The sequence below is a fragment of the Lygodium microphyllum genome, chromosome 24, assembly GCF_053477565.2.
Source record: "Lygodium microphyllum isolate KBCC chromosome 24, Lygodium_microphyllum_v1.1.10, whole genome shotgun sequence".
Lineage (NCBI taxonomy): Eukaryota > Viridiplantae > Streptophyta > Polypodiopsida > Schizaeales > Lygodiaceae > Lygodium > Lygodium microphyllum.
Window position 1 is genome coordinate 16893599 of NC_141158.1, and position 20066 is coordinate 16913664.

The following is a 20066-nucleotide window of genomic DNA, read 5'->3' on the forward strand; positions in this document are numbered from 1 at the left end:
ACATCCGAATCAACTATCAAAACCCTAATTTTTGCTGTAAATTAAGGTTTACAACAGAGGTTGACTGAAATCTCTTCCTTTGATGGCTTAGGATGCTCGAAAATGTTAAGATAACTTGAGAGATGGCTAGGGAATGAGAGAGAATACTGTAGAGAGAGAAATTGTAAAGTTTCATTACGAGAAACACTGAAAAGCTACTACTGCCTTGCCGAAACAACCATGGAAATTGTCATCTATAGCTTAGGACCACCAAAAAGACTGTTGCCCCTTGCTGTATGTTGTCATCCACAACAAAAGGGTCTTGGGCTGTTGTTACCTACTCCTAGAGGGCTGCAAACTGCTGCCACATGTTGTAGGTTTCCTAGTGGTTGCAAATCACATCAAGCTATCCCCTTGCTCTCTAACAGCCTCCTTCTCTCACACAATGGCTGGAATAAACTTCCACCAACCCCTAAATTTTCTTTTTCCACTTGCATGGGCAAGTTTTGCCAAGTGGCAGCCTCCTAATCCCATTTTCCAACATTTTCGGCTTATTAAATCAGTTTTCAGAATATTAATTGTGAAAATTAATTTAATAATTATTCTAGTGTTGAAAAAGTTATTTCACCAGCCAATAATTAGATTGGCTAGGTCAATTTATCTTCAAAGTATCCTTGAACAATTATTCGCCCTTAGACCAATATTAATTAATTAGTTAATGCCTAGTCGCTAATGCCATTGACATTAGTGGCCAATAAATTGGTCTAGGTCCAAATCTAACTCCGAGTACCCACCTAGTACTTGTCACGTATAACTTATTACAACTTTTGCCTTTGACACCAACTGCATCCTCGCGATCCTTGGCCTATTAACATGAAATAACCACCATGTGCATCACATTTGAACAACCTTGCACATTCAATTAATAACTTGGTCAAATGTTATCGGCAAGGTTAAAGCTTCTTAAAATTTCACGTCCCCATGATAGTGGCCAAGTAAAAATTGATTGAGAATGGTGAACGATGTAGAAGAGTCACCTAGTTCTTTGGTGGCATGGCTGGTTTTGGTCTGTTGATGGATAGATGACTGCTACATCGACTCTTGACCCCTTAGACTCAGACGATAGTTCTGTGTTAGGGAGGCAAGCCGACTTCTTCTACAACATGGCTGGGTTGGCGGGTTTGCCATGTGAGTTCTATCATTCTTTGATCTGTGATTTACTTAGCTACTCTTGACAGAGTTCCTTGTGCTCTGTACTTTGCCTTGGGGGGTTTTCTCGGGGATGTTATTAATAGAATTTTCTTTTCATGGGAAAAAAAGGACAGAGAGATCAGCCATTGTAGGACTTACTGCAGAGACATCTATGACATACCATTTCAAGGGATAGAAATGTCATTCCAAGAAATAAAGTTGGCTAGACACATCCAACAACCTTTGTTATTTGGAAGATGCTATTGCGCAATGTTTAAATACACTGTCACAACAGTGGCTTACAATTGTTTCATGGTGAGCACGGAAGCAAAATAGCTCTGCTAGCTTGGAATCAACAGTTGCCTTTGTGAAATCAAATTCTTTCATTGACCAAGCCTTGACATAGCCTTTAATATCAGACGTGAAGAGAACCTGCCAGAAAATTTTGCTTTTAAGACCTGTCATTCTGTTTCATTTTAAGTTGAGAATATCCTAGATACTGTAAGACACATCTGTAAAAACTTTTGTACTTTTATGCACATTGATACTATACAATAAAACCCCTGCAAGCTTAGAGTGACAATCAATCAATCAGAAACATGAAAATTATTGACCAGATGATGAGATAAGTAACCTAACATAAATGTTGGCTAGGGTAATACTTCTGCTTCTATAAAGGTTTTGACATAGACATAGTCATCAAGAGCTTTGCAAGGTCACTCAAAGTCAATAAGAGATTTGGAAAAAGAGTCTTACATTGAAAATTTCAGATGCTAGGTTCAATGCCTATCCATTCACCCATGCATTTATTAGCAAGTGACCTAAAACAAAATCTGGGTAGGAAATGAATTCAGATCTTATAAAGGTTTTGATATAGACATTAAGATTGCTTTCAATACAAGGTCAATAAAAGCTGCTCCCAAGGATTAGCATCTTGGAAAAGCAGTTTTATATCAGAAGTTTCAGATATTAGGTTTGCTGTCCATCTACTCACCTATGCCCGTAGTTGCAAGTATCTAACAGGCATTTTCCCTGTTTGAATCATTTTCATGGACACTATCACGTGTGGTTCCAAAACTGTGTTTTTTCTTTGTGATCCATTTTCTCTATTTTATTGCAAAATAAAACGTGGCTAATTATAGCACTCAGAAGAGAACAACAAAGTAAAGAGCTTAACAGTCTCGCTGGAGCTATGATCTGTTTTCTCTATATTTAGCTATGATAAGGCCTCCATTGACAATGTTGAATATTTGAACAAATAAACTTTTCCCAAAAATCATACAAAAGGAACCAGAAGATAGGAAATCTTTTACACCTGGTTGTGTGAACCAGTACACATTGGACCTGGCTGTGATAAGTGGCCAAGAGAGACCTCATAAATCTGAGACACAAAAACAGTGTTAAAGAGCCTCTAAATTGTTAGTGCTAGTTATCAAATAATTTTCAATATTCATGTTGGACATATAGACTGTTAGAGAGCGTTCAGTGCTGCTTGGATTGTACAATAAAACCATTTGACTTCTAGAATATGCATCAAAATTCATGTTGAAACATGATACTAGCGCATGTATATCTTACTGGTTTAGCTTCTGGAACTCTCCAGAAGTAAAGGTATCCATGTGCTGTCACTCCAGCCAAAACTTTCTCCTGAAATGAACTCATAACAGTTTAATCGTACAAGTATTTATATTGATAGTGCTTTACTAATCAAGTGAGAATGTCATAAAAATGTGTTATCTTTTTCTGTGAAAGCAGCAGCCTTTTTCCCCCTCCAACAAAAGATAATTACAGTTGACGGTTTAATCATCTGCAGATCTACATCCTCCATGAAAGGGACCAAATAAAGATAACATACAACAACTTTGATGCTCCCAAGGAAGCCAACATCCTCTCTGCTGTCCTACATAATATGATAGTTGGCATCCAGGAGCCAGATCACAGCTATGAATGAGAAGATCTTATACTCAGAGTCATTACTTGGACCCTAAGCTAGCCTCTATTTAGCATCTCAGATAAATATAAACTTGCTTCATTAGGTCACAAAGAAAACCTAACGGGAAGAATTTAGATGATGACCCAATCAGACCCATAACTTGCCCCATAAGCTCCACAGCCAAGTGAGATTTTTTAAAAGTTTTTTTTTTGGTAAAATAAAGTGTCTGATTATATTTTATTGTGGAGTGACTCTCACACTGAGACATTGTTCTATAGAACTCCCCAAGCTGTGGGTAGCAAGACCTGGTTGGCAGCAAGGGCTCTACCTACTAGGAAAGGACAGGCAATGCTCCAGTATGTCAGCTTCTGCTGATGGAGTTGACCACCATTATGAACTACTGAGCAGCTACGAAGTCGCCCACCTAAAACTAAGGTACCCAACTGTCTGCCCTCTAGTAACCCATCTAAAGCCTGAGTAATCTGTAAGGAAACCAACTAGCCAGTTGATTCTTGTGCCTGCTATTGTCTACAACATAGTTGTACGAAAGGTACGATATGGTATGGTACGATAAAATACAGTACTAAATGGTACCTTATGATTTTATAAGGTATGGTACGCTATTAGTACGAAAAAAAAAACATGATTTTTCTAAAAACCATAAATCATTAAATAATAGAACACATGTTTAAAGTGAAAATAGCCATTTCATTACAAAATAAGATGAATAAATGAGGCTGGCCATTGTAGTCGCATGGGCTACGCACAACATGCGATACAACTACAGTCTATTACATACATGGTCCATGGATGATGCATCATAGTGGCATCATGCATGTGGATAGAATGATAGTAGATACAAGAAAGAGAGAGACCTATGAATCTATGATGAGGTATCACTATCATCATCATCATTATCATAACCATTTGAGTGCTCATCAAGAGCGTCTAAAGATGACTCCTTGGTCGCGTAAGCTGCTGCTGATCCGCCCGCCATCGTTCTTGCTCTCCCCTCCCCCCCGCCTACTTCTCGTGGTCCCCCGCCTTTACCCCATCTATTCCCCCGCTCTCTCCCCAGTACAGACTGCCCGCTGCCTTCCCCCCCACCTCTGGTCCGTCTACTCCCCCGCCTTTTGCCCCGTCTACCCCCTGCCCGCTTTCTCCCCCGCACTGACTGCCCGCCGCCTCCTCCCCTGACTCTACTTTGTCTACTCCGCCTCTACTCCCCCCACCGACTCCCCTCCCTGGGGAGCACTGCTCCTTGGCGTGCCCCCCCCCCCCCCCCCAAGCGTTGTCTCTACATCTCCCATGCCCGCCTGCTTTCCCACCTTTCGCCAGCTCTCCCGCCCCCCTAAAACTGCCCCTCTTCTTCCGCCTGTTGGCCTAATCTCCCTGCCTTCTTGTCATAGGCTGAAAAATGAAAAAAGAAAACTGAGTGGCACTTAACTAAACTACACACCATCAGGATGGACAAATAGAAATGAGCTAGACTACGGCGGTGTCCAACACTCCCCCCCACCATGTAAACAAGCACCCCCCTCCCCCCTCCTCGCCATCGAGCCTCTTCCCTTCCTGTTGCTCCCTTCCCCTACAGCAACACCCCCCCACTTTCGACAACGCAGCATAGTGAGTGGTAGATCCTCAGCAGGGACGCGCGTTGGAAACCTCCGGTCAAACGCCGGTGCATTCCATGAGTGCCCCCCAGTCAAACACCTTGCACATCATCCTTTCAAAGGAACAACTCTTGGCCGTCTAGGCTACAAAGTTGGAGCTGAAAGAAACAACAATCTTTGGTCAAGTCGTTGGACACTCCCCATTGAGGGCCCAGTTGCGGGATTGGCTCCACTCCATGCTGCGCATTGGCACAACATAGATCAAGGAGGCAGTCCTCATGAGCCAAGGGATCTTCATGGTTCGACTCACCTCTGCGGACGCAGCCCGTGAGTTAATGGAGAGCTCGCCCTATGCCTCCACGAAGGGGGTCATCTACATGGTTCCCTGGTATAGCGGCTTCACAGTGGAGTCTTTTGCACTCCACAACAGTTTTCTCAGACACCCAGTCACCCTACTTTTCCCCGGACTGGCAGTAGAGTACAACTAGTTAGTGGAGGACTTTGGTCGGCTCTTTGGCACAATTCTTCCTGCTTCCTTCGCGGATGCAATGATAGCTGCAAGTGTCCCAAAGGTATGAGTGGCCGTGAAAGACATAAAAAGCATACCAAAGTTCCTGGAGATTGAGGCTGGAGGTCACTCCTTTAGGTAGTAGGTCATTGTGACTAGGCAACCAGGGCAATGCCTGCACTACCACGACTTTGGGCATCAGGCAGCAGATTGTATGCGTTTTTGGGGCCAAGGTAGCTCCATCGACAGGCCCATAGGTAGACGTAACGGCTTCATACAGGTCCAGAGACGACAGAGAGGGAGACAGCAGGGGGCCCCGCACACAGCCTCTCAGACCCAGCCTTGACAGCAAGGAGTAGGAGGGAGTACAACGCCCCCTCGGCAGAGCACTTCACAGCCCCCCCTGCCTGCCCCACCCGATAAGACCACAGTCCCCCACATCCATCACCTGCACCACAGACTACCTCACCTGAGATCCCACAGCCCCCACACCCCTCCCCCCTGTTTTCCATGCCTCCCCCCCCACTGACCCTGGTCCACAGGCCCCCCCCTTCGAGGGCCACCAGCCCCCCCCCACACCGGACACATACCTCGGACCATCCCTCCATCCCCGGACCCCCCTCTTCCCCCCACCACCTCCCTTGCCGAGCACCCCCCTGATCCGCACCCTTCTCAGGAGATTCCCCCAAGCACACCTCCCCTCCTCCTACAAGTGGAGATGAGCCACACACGCCCACATCCTCCTCGCACCAGCAGTGTTCCCCCTCCCACATAGCCACCAGCTCATTTGCCCCTGCCGCCCATCACAGTTTCTCGAGACAGGCACAGTTGTTGCCACAGGAGTTCTTCCATTGTGGCCCATGGTCCTCTCACTCAGGGGATTGGACAATGACACTGGTTGAGGAGGAGTTGAAGAGTTAGGTAGCAGACCACATCTTCCAGTGGATGGGAGACGAAGGAATAGTACTGTTTGCACAGCAGTGGCTTGGTTGCATGATGGACATTAACTGGTGGATTGAAGCCGAGATACCACACTTGAGCATAATCTTTCGAGTCCCCCCCACAATGGAGAGCTCCAAGGGATGTGATCGAGTGGCCCCTAGCACAAGTGGTGCATTGATAGTATCACTTGGTGCATCTATCACCCCTCTGGTTCTTCAGCCGAGGGCCACCATGGGAGACTGGAGTTCGCCATCAAGACCTGCGGCAAAGCATACTTGTATGCCCCATAGTTTCTCCTTCTCATCAGTAGCCTCCACACCAAACAGATGTCCGTTCAGTCAGTCGCAGGTTTCCCCATGAGCTTACACCTTGCATCCTGGAATGTGAATAGCCTCCACTACAGTGGGGCATGGGGTTTCAAGAAGTTGATTGTTTGGCAGGAGCTGCAGCTTGCCCTTTCCGGAGGGATTGACATCTTACTTCTACAGGAGCACAAGCTCACTCCCACCTAGGTCCAGCGGGTAGGGAAGGTACTCCCAGGCAACTCGCACACCTACTAGGAGCACGCCATAGGTGCCCACGGCAAGAGTGGAGGCATATGCACCTCTATTGGCCCGAGTCTCACCGCCTATGTACGAGACCATGGGACGATAGTGGGAGAGACGCTTCTATGGATTAGATTGGATATTGAGAACTCATGCCTTGGAGTTCTCAATGTCTATGCCCCTACAGAGGTTAGGGCATGTAGCAAGTTCTGGGTGGAGATCGTGGATGGACCTAGAAGCTTTGGAGGACCAGCACGGCAGAGGCAGAAACTACCACGGCATGGCTAGGGAGGAGCAGTAGGCATGGGAGGTCTTTCTATTGGCAGTAGGAGCATGCAATGCCTGGAGAGACCTTGCCTTCCACAGGAGGGAGAGATCGCTAGACTTTTCTTGGGGATACAAGTGGCTAAGTGGAGTCCTGCTGGAGCGGTTGGTTAGGTTTTATATGGGAGAATGGGGTGGCTCTCCGGGAGGCCAGATTGGGCAGTTGACAGGCACCACATTGTCCCGATCATTGCCCGATTCTCATGACACTAGATCCCCCACCCTCTGCCCTACACTCACGAGCCTGTCGTATCCCTGACTCGATCTATAGGAGATAGGAGGTGACGAGAGAGATAGAGCAGGTTTGGACCAAGGAGAAGGGGCCGGAGGAACCGGATAGCAGAGAGGTTGCAGAGGCCCTAGCCGAGTCGAGTAGAATCTGCCAAGAAGCAGCCATACAGGCCAGGCAGTAGAGCTGGGAGGAGGAGAGAGCACTCCGGCGGGACCTTGTAGCAACGCAGAGATTATTACAAGAGGCACCAGGGGATCCCACCCTCCACGCACAGGAGGTGTGCGTGTGAGCAGCCATTGCTGGCCTAGAGGACAAGCGCTCAGAGTCCTCTTTCCCCACCTCAGCAACTTTCTCGGCGGCACGGAAAGGAATACGATATGCAGGGAGTTTTTCCAAGTGCATCAGTCTCGCTCCTTAAGAGAGCAAATATGCAGCCCAGACGAGGTGATGGAGATTGCCACCGACTACTAGAGTCACCTGTTCTAGCAAGAGAGAGCCTCATCTAGAGGGCAACGATGTAGACAGCAGGTCTTGGATCACATCCCGTCCCTCATCTCAGAGGAGATGGGATGCTCCCTCCTAGCCCCCTTCACAGAGAAGGAACTAGAGAAGGCCTTCCATACACAGGACGGGCAGAAATGCTCAGGAGAGGATGGCCTCTCTAAGGCCTTCCTCATTACCTACTGGGAAGTGGTGAAGGACCCCCTACTGATGGCTTTTCAGGAGATCTTCAGTTTAGGACGATGCGAGGGAGTCTTTCGGCACGCTTTTTTAGTCTCCCCAAAGGGGAAGCTCGATTGGAGCTTTCCCAGTGGAGATCGATCACAGTTTTGTCAGTGGCTTATAAGGCATTGGCAAAGATGATTGGTAGGCGACTACGCCGCGTGCTTCCAGACATCATCCATGACACACAGATAGGCTTTGTCCAGGATAGGAGGCTCAGCACAGTGGGCAGAGACTGGCCGTACTACTCTTGGATTTTGAGAAAGCTTATGACAGGGTTTGGGACTTCCTAGATGGCACCATGGTGAGGTTGGGTTTCCCTCAGGCTTGGATTCACGGGGTCTCCGCACTTTACAGATCGGCCACTGGCAGGGTTCTCATTGGTTGTAGGCGTGGGGAGGAGTTTCGGCCAGAGAGATCGGTACGGTAGGGCTGCCCCCCTGGTCCCGTACCTGTTCCTACTCTTTGCAAAGGCGATGTCCCATTTCCTCAGGTCACGTGTGAGCAGACTACGCGGCCTTCAACTTCCAATGAGAGAGGAGACTGAGTTGTTAGACTCAGAGTATGCAGATGACACAACACTCTACATAGAGGGCGATGAGCTAATGCTAGAGAGAGTGAGGATAGCTCTAGGTGTTTTGTCTTGCTGCAAGAGCGAAGATCAACTGGAAAAAGTCGGTCGGTTTCCTCACAAACCCGAACTCTAGTACGGAGTGGGGCGTCCACCTGGGATTTAGATGGGTGAGCAAAGGGCAGACCGTCCGGTACCTAGGGTTCCAAGTGGGACTCGACATCATGCCCGCCCCCAGCAGTTTCTTCGTGTCCTTGATTCTATTCGGAGGAAGCTGACCTACTGGAGCACGGCTCGCCTCTTACTAGCCGGTTGAGCCTTGGTGGTTAACTAGGTCCTCCTAGTGAGGGCTTGGTATATCACCTCATATTGGTGCTTCTCCTCTTCTTGCGTAGTGCACCTTCCTCGCCTAGTGCGGATTTTCCTTTGGTGCGGGTCAGATGGTTCTAGGGATTCCAGGGCCAAGGTGACATGGGCAACCATTATACGACATCGGTCAGAGGGAGGGCTTGGGATCATAGACCCAAAGTATCAGAGTATGGTCCTCTTGGGCAAGCTAGTTGTCCGTGGCCTCACCAGGCGGACAGACCTGGAAGGTTTTATTGCAAGAGGATCTTCAGGATTGTAGACCGAGGCTAGGCGGTGAGTGGAGGTCGTCCGTGAGATGGATCTTCACATCAGCCTAGATCACCCCCCCCAGATCACATTTCCTACGTAGCTTACTCCGCCTGTGGCAGGGCTTACGTAAGGCCCTAATCCAAAGCCCCCCTGGATGCCAGGAGGAGATAGACCGTTAGCCGGTGATTTGGAACCCCTAGGTCAAAGATCAAGATGGGGCACAAATTGGCGAGCGCCCCCACATCGAGTGGGTTGGTTGGGAGGCCGACCCGGCTCGTACCATCAATACATGGTGGGAGGTGTACAAGATGGCGGACGAGGATGTGGTGCAGCGAGTATCACGCTGCCAGAGAGAAGTGTGGTTGAGGAGAGGGGAGATGGACACAACAATACTTGTGGAGTGGCTTGCTCCCCTGATACGAGAGCCGATAGAGCCCGGGGAGGTTTGGACTGCTAGGTTTTCACCAGCAGGCATCCCCCTACAGGTGGCAGGCAGAGTGGGCGGCGCCCCATAGGGGATTTTCTTCACTGTTCAGGAAGGGGGGCGTCTAGCCCTTGACAGAGGGCAACATGATGGGGGGACAGCTGCCCTATTGTGGAGGAGGATTCTGGTGGTGAGCCTTCAAGGGAAGACATGGTGACTGGACCCCTATGTTTTCTGGAAGGAGCTAAGGGAGTGGCACCTTTGGATCTGGGAGGGCATACCACTTGATGAGCTAGAGTGGGATCCAGGAGAGTGGCTATGGCCGGCCACTACAGTTGCCAAGAAGCCACCACGGTTCCTAGAGTACTTTGCTAGGATTGACAGACATGTATTGATGTAGGAGGGATATGGATTGGGCGCCGTCACATAGCAAGCACTAGGCGGAGCACACCATCACGGAGCCGTTCCGACGGACCTTCTGGCTCTGCCAATGGGAGAGCTGGAGGCGGAGGAGGATATTGTATTTCTTATGGCTGGTGGGACCGGAGGCTTGGCAGTGGAAAGTTGTCTTGCCTAGATGCAGAAGAAGGGAGGTTGTAAGCGCTGCACACTGCAGCCCCTCGAAACCCAAAGCACTGCCTTTGGTCCTACGAGGTGGCGTTGCTCGTGTGGAGAGGAGCATGCCGCATTCTTCGTTGTATAGCACCCACTTTTGGATGTATCTCATGGGGAGCTTTCTGCTGGCAGGCAGTTAGCCACGGCCGTCACCTTCTGTATGAGGCCGGGATGCAGGACACGATATTCATCATCAAGGTAGGGTCATGTGCAGTGGTCGGTTAGGAGGCTCTACCCATCTGTCAGGTACTCGAGCCCACAACAGACCGCCCTGAGGTATGGGAGATCATAGGGAGTCTTACGGGATGGCATATCTGGAAGGCGCAGTGTTAGGAGGCTTTGGGTGGAGAGAAACTTTCAGTACAAGCGACCATTAGCAGAGCTATGGACCTCCATCATCCACTCCCTCTGCAGCCGTTGGGAGCAGGTGCAGGGCGAGTCCAGGGCTCGCCAAGAGCTCCGTTGTCACTTCATGCGTACTTGGGGCGGACAGGACTTGTTTTTAGTGATGTAGACAGGCAGCCCCAGATGGCCATACATCCCTCCCCCCTCCATGGCTTCTTGCCCCCATTCCCCCCAGACCGTCTTGAGAGACTTGTATTCATGATGTATTTGTGACTTTGAATCAGCTCTAGTTAGACTATTGAGCATGAGCACTCCGTTGTAATCGGTTTTTTTTTAGTAATATAATCAGTCACATTTTACTTGCAAAAAAAAAAAAAAGATGACTCCTCAACATCGGATGATGAGACACTCTCATACTCATCCTCACTAATGAGGTTACACTCATTATCAAATGATGGCTCCCTAGGTGACGAATGTGTAGGCAAGGGGGGGATGTCATCATGAGGCATAGGATGTGAGCTACTAGAACCCTGTCTTACATATGTCTACAAGCCACTCCAACCACCCCTCCTCAATGTTGGAGGGCGCCGAATGACCATGCCCCTACTACCACCTAGTTGAACTCCTCGCCCACAAAACGCTGACTGAGAGTATCAGGAGTATCTATTGCTATAAACTCTCTATAGAGCTCTACGAAAATCATCTCCTCCTCCTCGTTCATCTCCTGATGTACACTCGGAAGAGTGTCGCCCGTCAACTTGAATGTATCAAAATTCACATATACAATGCATATAAGATTGTAAATGCTAAAGTCTAAATCATAAAGTATAAACTTCAAAGTTTTTAAATTTTATGGTTAAGTGTTTACCTGCTTTGGACTACTCATGCTCCTCATAGCCCTCTGTCTTGTGCTAAGCCAATTGTGAATCTTCGTGTAAATGAGAGAATAGGCACTCTAGTTTCTCTCACATGCACCCAAAGAGAAATCCTAGGCAAGGACCCTCATGGCTAAGGATTGACGGGTCTCCAATGTATATCCAAAGTTTTTCCACCAAAATAAAGGCTTCACAAGTGACTCTCTCCTCCAACAAGTAGAAGAAGAAAAATCCACATGCCCTCTCTAATCAACATTGCATCCTAGCTCCTTCAACATTGCATTGTGGTCATCCATAGGGACCACAATAATCAAATAAGGAAGTTGGGTTGAACGGCGCTCTCTATCATCCATGACCATCAGTGACTTGGGCCGATGTATCAATGCAGCAAAGCCATAGACGGGCTTATGTATCCATGCCCATCTCCTCTTCAGTATCTCTAGAACATGTGCACATTGTGTCTCTGTGATCACTGTACAAGCATGTGCCTCCACTAATGCCACTCTAAAGAAGTGAACAATAAGGCCCATGGAGGATCCGTTGCAATCACTCATACATAGCACCCCATAAAATCCATGCCCATCTCCTCTTCAGTATCTCTAGAACATGTGCACATTGTGTCTCTGTGATCATTGTACAAGCACGTGCGTCCACTAATGCCACTCTAAAGAAGTGAACAAAAAGGCCCATGGTGGATCCGTTGCAATCACTCATACATAGCACCCCATAAAAGGGGTCATGACAATGACAATCGCACCGACTTTCTATCAAAATTGCTCATTAAGGTATAAGTGTAGCATGGCTTTGGCCTCCTTTGTCTCATGCTCACCCACTCATTTCATAGAGTGGACACCACTGTTTCGGACCACATCTCATAAAGGCACTCGAGCAATAATCACATATAAGCAAAATGAGTTAAATAAAGCTTCTTCAACACGAGTGTGCTATGCTCACAATATATCGCAAGCATGTTGACCTTTGCCGTGAAGAAGGTGACAGCTAATGTAGCTTTGTGAACCATTGTCTTCACCCACTTGAGCTTCCCAATGTCCTCCATGAGCAACTCCAAACAATGACTTGCACATGGAGTCCACATAATCATGGCAAATGCAGCCTCAAGCAAACAACCCCCATGCACCAACAATTCAATGCATTGTCGATAACAACTTGCACCACATTCGAGGGGCCCACCTACAGCCACAAATTACAAGTAACAATACTTGGACATTAGAGAGAAACAAAGAGTTTCAAATTTCAAGGTTCAAGAATAAAGACAGATGGGGGTTGGGGGAAAAGAGAGAATTGAGATAGATATTAGAGAGAATAGGAAGATAGATTTATTTATTTTTTTGCAAGTAAAATGTGGCTGATTATATCACTCAAAAAACTGATTACAACAGAGTGCTCATGCTCAACAGACTAGCTGGAGCTGATGAAAAGTCACTAATACATCATGTATACAAGCCTCTCAAGGTGGTCTGGGGGGGATAGGGGCAAGAAGCCAATGGGAAGGGGGGGGCGGGGGGGGTGTTTTATATCGCCAACTGGGGCTAGCTGGCTGCATCACGAAGAATGGACCCTGGCCGCTTCAAGTGCGCATGAAGTGACTTCGGAGCTCCTGACTCGCCCTGCACGTGGTCCCATCGGCCCCGGAGGGAGTGCATAACTAAGGTCTAGAGCTCTGCTAAGGTTGCATGTGCTAAAGTCTCTCTCCGCCGATGGCCTCCTAACACCGCACCTTCCAGATATGCTATCCAGTAAGACTACCTATGATCTCCCATACCTCCGAGCGGTCTGCTGTGGGCTCCAATACCTGGCGGATGGGTAGAGCCTCCAAACCGACCACTGCGCACGACCCTGCCTCGATAATGAATATCATGTCCTGCGTCCTGGCCTCATACAAAATGTGACGGCCATGGCTGACTGCCTGCCAACAAAAAGCTCCCCATGAGATATATCCAAGGCTGGGTGCTATACGGCGAAGGATGCGGCAGGCCCTCTCCACACGAGCTGCGCCTCCTCACATGACCAAGGGCAGTGCTCTGGGGTTTCCAGAGACTGTTGTGTGCAGCGCTTACAATCTCCCTCTTACATCTGGGCAAAGCAACTTCCCACCGCCAAGCCTCCATGTGCCACCAGCCATAAGAAGTACAACACCCTCCTCGGTCTCTTGCTATCCCATAGGCGGCTCCAGAAGGTCCATCGCAAGGGCTCCGTGATGCTGCACTCTGCCCAGTGTCTGCCATGTGACGGCGCCCAGTCCATCTCCTGCATCAGTACATGTCTGCCTATCCTGGTAGTGACTCTAAGAACTTGGATGATTTCTTGGTGACCGCAGAGGCCGGCCATAGCCACTCCCCTGGATCCCACTCCAGCTCATCAAGTGGTCTGCTCTCCCAGATCCAAAGGCGCCACTCCCTGAGCTCTTTCCAAAAAACATAGGGGTCCAGTCACCATGTCTTCCCCTGAAGGCCCACCACCCGAATCCTCCTCCACGAAAGGGCGGCAATCCCCTCATCCTCCTGCCCCTTGTAAAGGGCCAGACATCCCCCCTCCCGAACGATGAAGAAAGTCCCTTGCGGGGTGCCACCCACTCTACCTGCCACCTGAAGGGGGATGCCTGTTGACCAAAACCTAGCTGCCCATACCTCCCTGGGCTCTATGGGCTTACGTATCGGGGGAGCAAGCCACTCGGAAGGTATTGTTGTGTCTATCTCCCTTCTCCTCACCTCCACTCCTCTCTGGCAGCCTGATACTCGTTACAACACCTCCTCGTTTGCCATCCTGTATACCTTCCGACATGCCCTGATGGTACAGGTCGGGCCGGCCTCCCACCTAGCCCACTGGATGTGCAGGTGTTCACCTATCTGTGCCCCTTCCCGATCTTTGACCTGGGGGTTCCAGATCACCGGCTGACGGTCAATTTGCTCCTGGCAGCCTGGGGGCCTCTAGATTAGGGCCTTTCGGAGGCCCTGCTACACGCGGAGTAACCTGCGAAGAAAAGGTGATTTGGGCGGGTGATTTGGGTAGACATGAAGATCCATCTCAAGATGGCCTTCATTCCCCGCCAAGCCTCGGTCTACCGTCCTGAAGGCCCTCCTGCAATAGGACCTTCCAGGTGTGCCCGCCTGGTGTGAGATTGCGAAAAACTAGCTTGCCCAAGAGGGCCATACTCTGATACTCTGGTTTGATGATCCCAAGCCCTCCCTCTGACCTGTCGTATGATGGTCGCCCATGCCACCTTGGCCCTAGAATCCTTGGAACCATTAGACCCTGACCAAAGGAAGTTCCGCACTAGGTAGCGAAGATGCACTACGCACGATGAGGAAAAGTACCAACACAAAGCGATGTACCAAGCCGTTGCTAGAAATTGCTAGGCAGAAGTCATGTCGAGTCCCACATGGAACCCTAGGTACCGGACGGTCTGCCCTCTGCTCACCCATCTGAATCCCATGTGGACGCCCACTCCATGCTGGAGTCCAGGTCTGTGAGGAAACCAACAGACTTTCACCAGTTGATTTTCGCTCCCGCTGTAGAGTAGAACACGTCAAGAGCCAGCGTCACTCTCTCCAGCATCAACTCATCGTCCTCTATGTAGAGGGCTGTATCATCTGCGTACTCTGAGTCTAGCAACTGAGTCTCCTCTCTCACTGGAAGTCAAAGGTCACGTAATCCACTCACATGTGACCTGAGGAAGTGAGACATCGCCTCTGCGAAGAGTAGAAACAAAAATTGGGCCACGGGGCAGCGCCATCAAACCGATCTCTCCAGCTGAAACTTCTCCCCTCGCCTTCTGCCTATAAGCCCCCTGCTGGTGGCTGATCTGTACAGGGTGGAGACTCCACGAATCCAAGCCTGGGGAAATCCCAACCTCACCATGGTCCCCTCTAGCAAATCCCAGTCCACTCTGTCATAAGCTTTCTTGAAATGTAAGAGTAGTACGGCCAGTCTCTGCTCACTATGCTGAGCCCACTCTATCGCCTCAAAGAAGGTAAATACATTTTCAAGGATGCTCCTATCCTGGACAAAGCCTCTTTCTGTGTCATGGATGATATCTGGAAGCACGGGGCGTAGTCGCCTACCAATCATCTTTGTCATTGCCTTATAGGCCACTGACAATAAGCTGATCGGCCTCCACTGGGAGAGCTCCAACCGGTCTCCCCCTTTGGGGAGAAGACTTATGAGGCCTGCCGAGAGACTCCCAGGCATCTATCGTGAAGTGAATTTCTTGGAAGGCCCTTAGTAGGGGGTCCTTCACCACTTCCCAGTAGGTAGTGAAGAAGGCCTTAGAGAGGCCATCCTCCCCCGAGCATTTCTACCCATTCTGTGTATGGAAAGCCTCCTCTAATTCCTTGTCTGTGAAGGGGACTAGGAGGGAGTCTCCTTGTGAGAGCAGAAGATCGAGGTACAGCCAGATTCAGTAGACAGTGTAAGAGTGAGAGAGACAGAGTTGAAGCACGACACCCAAGAGAATAGATTGAATAAGTGTAGTCTGAAAGTACAAAGTACAACCCTTAAACCTTAGGGTTGTAGGGGGGTGTTCACACCCGACACACATTAAGTGCCTAAATGTGTGTACCATAAGCACATAAGTACATACGATAATAAGACCATAAGTCTGGGGGAAAAAACCTCTCCTACCGAGAGTAAAAAGTGCCCCAGTGTCCTACTCATCACCGACACTCCCATATCAGCATAGGCGTAAGTAAGGCGCGAGTAAAATACCCAACAAACCCCCCTAGAGTGAAGAGTGATCAAGAGTGCAAGGATCATCCGCCACCAAAGGATATCAAATTTAAAGCATCGCGAAATGCTTCAAATTTGTCACGAGGAAGAGCTTTGGTGAAGATGTCTGCCACATTACTGGTGGTAGGACAATAGACAAGGCTGATATCACCTGCATGTAGCCTCTCTTTGACAAAGTGATAGTGAATCTCAATGTGTTTCTTGCGAGCACGAAACACTGGGTTCCGTGCCACTGCAATGGCACTCTGACTGTCAGTGAACAAAGGAGTAGGCTCAGTAGATACATCCAAATCAGCTAGCAAGCGTCTAAGCCATACGCATTCAACTGTGGTGGTGAAAGCTGCCTTGTATTCAGCTTCACATGACGATGTGGCAACAGTGGATTGTTTCTTGCTAAGCCAAGAAATGCAAGAAGTGCCAAGAAAGAAACAATTGCCACTAGTAGAGTGAGTGACGTGTATCATAATCACCAGCCCAATCAGAATCACTGTAAGCATGTAAATGCAGTGGTCCCCCCTTGGCATAAAGCAACCCAAGAGAACGAGTACCCTGCAAGTAGCGGAAAACACGCTTGACAGCTTGCCAATGTGACATACGTGGCTGATGCATATACCTGCTCAAGGCTGAAACTACAAACTGTATGTCCGGCCTAGTATTGCATAGATAGATAAGACATCCAACTGCAGGAGCATATGTATGTATATCAAACAAATCACTGTCATCATGTAATGACAGTTTCAGTCCAGGTTCCATGGGAGTAGTAACTGGCTTGCAATCCTGTAAGCCAAATTTCTCAAGAAGCTGCCCAATATACCGTGACTGTGATAACCCAATACCTCGAGCATTATGTATGAACTGGATGCCCAAGTAGTAATGCAAAACTCCCAAGTCAGACATGTCAAAAGTTTGCTGCAAATTTTGTTTGAATGCTGAAATCTGATCAGCATGTGTTCCAGTGAGCAAAAGGTCATCAACATAAAGACATAAAATCAGCATAGATCTCCCTTCTTTACATACGTAAAGGGTAGACTCATATGAACTGTTTAGAAACCCCTGACCAAGCAAGCAAGCATCTATCTTTTCATACCAAGCTCTAGGAGCTTGTTTTAAACCATATAGTGCCTTTTTGAGCTTGCATACCAAATGTTCTGAGCCTTCAACTGCAAAACCAATGGGCTGCTGTACATAAACTTCCTCCTGAAGTTCCCCATGTAAAAATGCAGTCTTGATATCTAGCTGATGGACTGTCCAACCATAATGTGCAGCCAAAGCAATCATAGACCTGATGGTCATCATACGGGAAGTAGGAGCAAATGTCTCCTCATAATCAATGCCCTTTTTCTGTGCGTAGCCTTTAGCTACCAGCCGTGCCTTGTATTTATCAATGGATCCATCTGCTTTTCTTTTCAATTTGTAGACCCATTTTGTTCCAATGGCTTTCTTCCCAAATGGCAAGGACACCAAATCCCAAGTGTGATTCTTAGTAATAGAATCTAATTCAGCTTGCATGGCTGCCTTCCAATGCACACTGTGTTGTGCATCCTCATAACATTCAGGCTCTTCATTAACAAAAGTACTTGCTGCCATAATAAACTCCATAGTATGTGCTGAATCATGCAAACGAGTTTGGCTTCTAGTACGACCAGCCATGGGTGCATCCAAAGGACTATCTTGCATAGTCTGCAAATACCATCTAGGTAGCTGTCTAGCATCCTGGCTGTGTGCAAGCTCTTGCTGAATTTCTGTTTCAGCATTATGCTGAGTATTCCGATCAGCCAATGGCTGAATTTCTGCACTTTCCATAGGAGCAGCTGGCTGAACATTAGGTTCATTTTGTGAACCTCCAGCTGAATCACCAAAAGTAATGGGCAGCAGCCCTTCAAAAACATCACGGGCAGCCTGATATGTGTCCAAATCAGCCAAGGATAATTCTGATTTTTCATCAAAAACAACATCCCTGCTGACAAAAACCTTCTTCGTAACGGGATCATAGAGTCTGTATACAGCCTTTGCTCTCATTGCTATATCCCATAAAAATGCACTTAACAGCCTTGTTGTCCAATTTTCTTCTAAGTACCTGTGGAATATGGGTATAGGCAAGACACCCAAAGGTACGAAAGTGACCAACAGAAGGTTTACGGCTGTTCCAAGCCTCAAATGGTGTGATGGTCTTCAAGGCTTTGGTAGGGCATCTGTTCAAAATATGGCCAGCACACATGACTGCTTCCATCCAAAAACTATGAGGCAAGCTCTTTGCCTTTAGCATACATCTGGCCATCTCCATGAGTGACCGATTTTTTCTCTCTGCTACCCCATTCTGCTGTGGAGTATAAGCTATAGTATCCTGATGTACTATGCCCTTCTGCTGCAAAAAAGAATTCAGCATAGAGGACATGTATTCCCCCCCTCGGTCCGAACGGAGAGTCTTAATGTGGCATCCAGATTGGTTTTCAACAAGTGCACTGAAAGCCAAAAATGCATCATACACTTCTGACTTCTTTTTCAAACAATAGACCCAGCAAAAACGTGTGAAGTCATCAATGAATGTCACAAAATAATAATAACCACCCAATGACATGGTCTGCATAGGCCCACAAACATCTGAATGCACCAACTGCAATCTGGTTGTTGCCCTGAAAGCAACATCACGAGGAAATGAGAACCCATGCATTTTCCCCAAAATGCATCCCTCGCATAAGTGTTCGGGAGGTCTCTCCAAGAGAGGTAAACCATCCAGCATCTAAGTACGCTGTAAAAGCATCAAGCTGCCAAAGTTTACATGCCCTAAACGAGCATGCCATAACTCCGCCTATCTCATAGCAGGAGTAAGAGTGGATGTCAAGTATGCTGACTGATCTACTGAAAGAGCATCCAACTCATATAAACCATGACACAAAGATCCTGTCAATACCAATGTCATGCATTCTTTTTCTCGAACCATGCAACGGTCATCATCAAAAGTGACCTGCATACCACAACGTGCCAAAGAAGAAATAGAAAGCAAATTCTTCTTTATTCCAGGCACAAACAAAGCATCCTGCAGGCGGAGAATGGAGCCATCAATGGCTGTGAGCTAAATCTCCCCAATACCACGAACAGGGTATGATGCATTATTGGCACACTGTACCGATTTCCCAACCGGAGGTGCACTAACTGAAGCAAACAAATCTCTGCGAGATGTGATATGTCTAGAAGCACCACTGTCAAAGAACCAAGTGTCAGCATCCTCTGTAGAGCTAAGTGCTCTATCGGCCCAAGAGATGTCATAACTGCAAGTGTAAAAACAATAGTCCCTGTCCACAACAAAGGACGCGGACTCACTAGTAGTGGAAGGAGTAGTAGAAACAGACATTCCTGACTCCTTCTCTTTGGCAATGCGCTTTCTGCACTCAGTGATATAGTGGCCAGGTTTTTTACAATAATGACATTACCTTTCTTTGCTTGCGTCCCCCCTTGTGACTGATTCTGCGATGTGCCCAAAGTGCCAGAACTCTGTGGAGCATTTTTCACCTTGCTGTTCTTGCCTTTCTGTCTTGCCACAAAAGCCTGCTCAGAGACTACAGCATCCACACCACTATTTTTTCGTGTTTGCTCCTCCTCTAGAAGTAAGCTAACCAGCTGAATAAAAGTGAGTGGGTGCTCAGTAATCCTCATGGTGAGGTTCAATGCAGTATGAAAAGACAAGTACGAAGGAGGTAGAGAATTCAAGGTGGTGGATATCAACTGTGCATCCGAAAAATACTCATCTACATTCATGAGCTGCTCCCTCAAGTCCTGAATCTTGTTTAAGTGATCCTGCATAGAATCACCTTCATGCATCTTCAGAGTTTCCAACTCTTTCTTCAAGAAAGAGATCCGTGTCTCATTTTTTCTTGCAAACAT

The 20066-nt window shown here is 48.0% G+C and overlaps 1 protein-coding gene across 3 annotated transcripts in view; it reads right to left on the minus strand.

Annotated features, from left to right (window-relative positions):
• Positions 1 to 20066, minus strand: part of LOC148014880 (uncharacterized) — a 284657-nt gene that overhangs the window by 53771 nt on the left and 210820 nt on the right. For 2 of the 3 annotated variants that reach the window (XR_015688327.1, XM_087665263.1), the window contains exons 20-22: positions 2749 to 2817; positions 2486 to 2551; positions 1474 to 1602 (exon numbers count right to left, since the gene is read on the minus strand). Coding sequence is in view for 2 of the 3 variants with exons in the window: in XM_087665263.1 (XP_087521389.1) it covers positions 1474 to 1602; positions 2486 to 2551; positions 2749 to 2817 (264 nt within the window). In the remaining variant the exon portion in view is untranslated. The remainder of the gene's footprint in view (positions 1 to 1473; positions 1603 to 2485; positions 2552 to 2748; positions 2818 to 20066) is intronic. The other variant, XM_087665264.1, reaches the window with a different exon arrangement.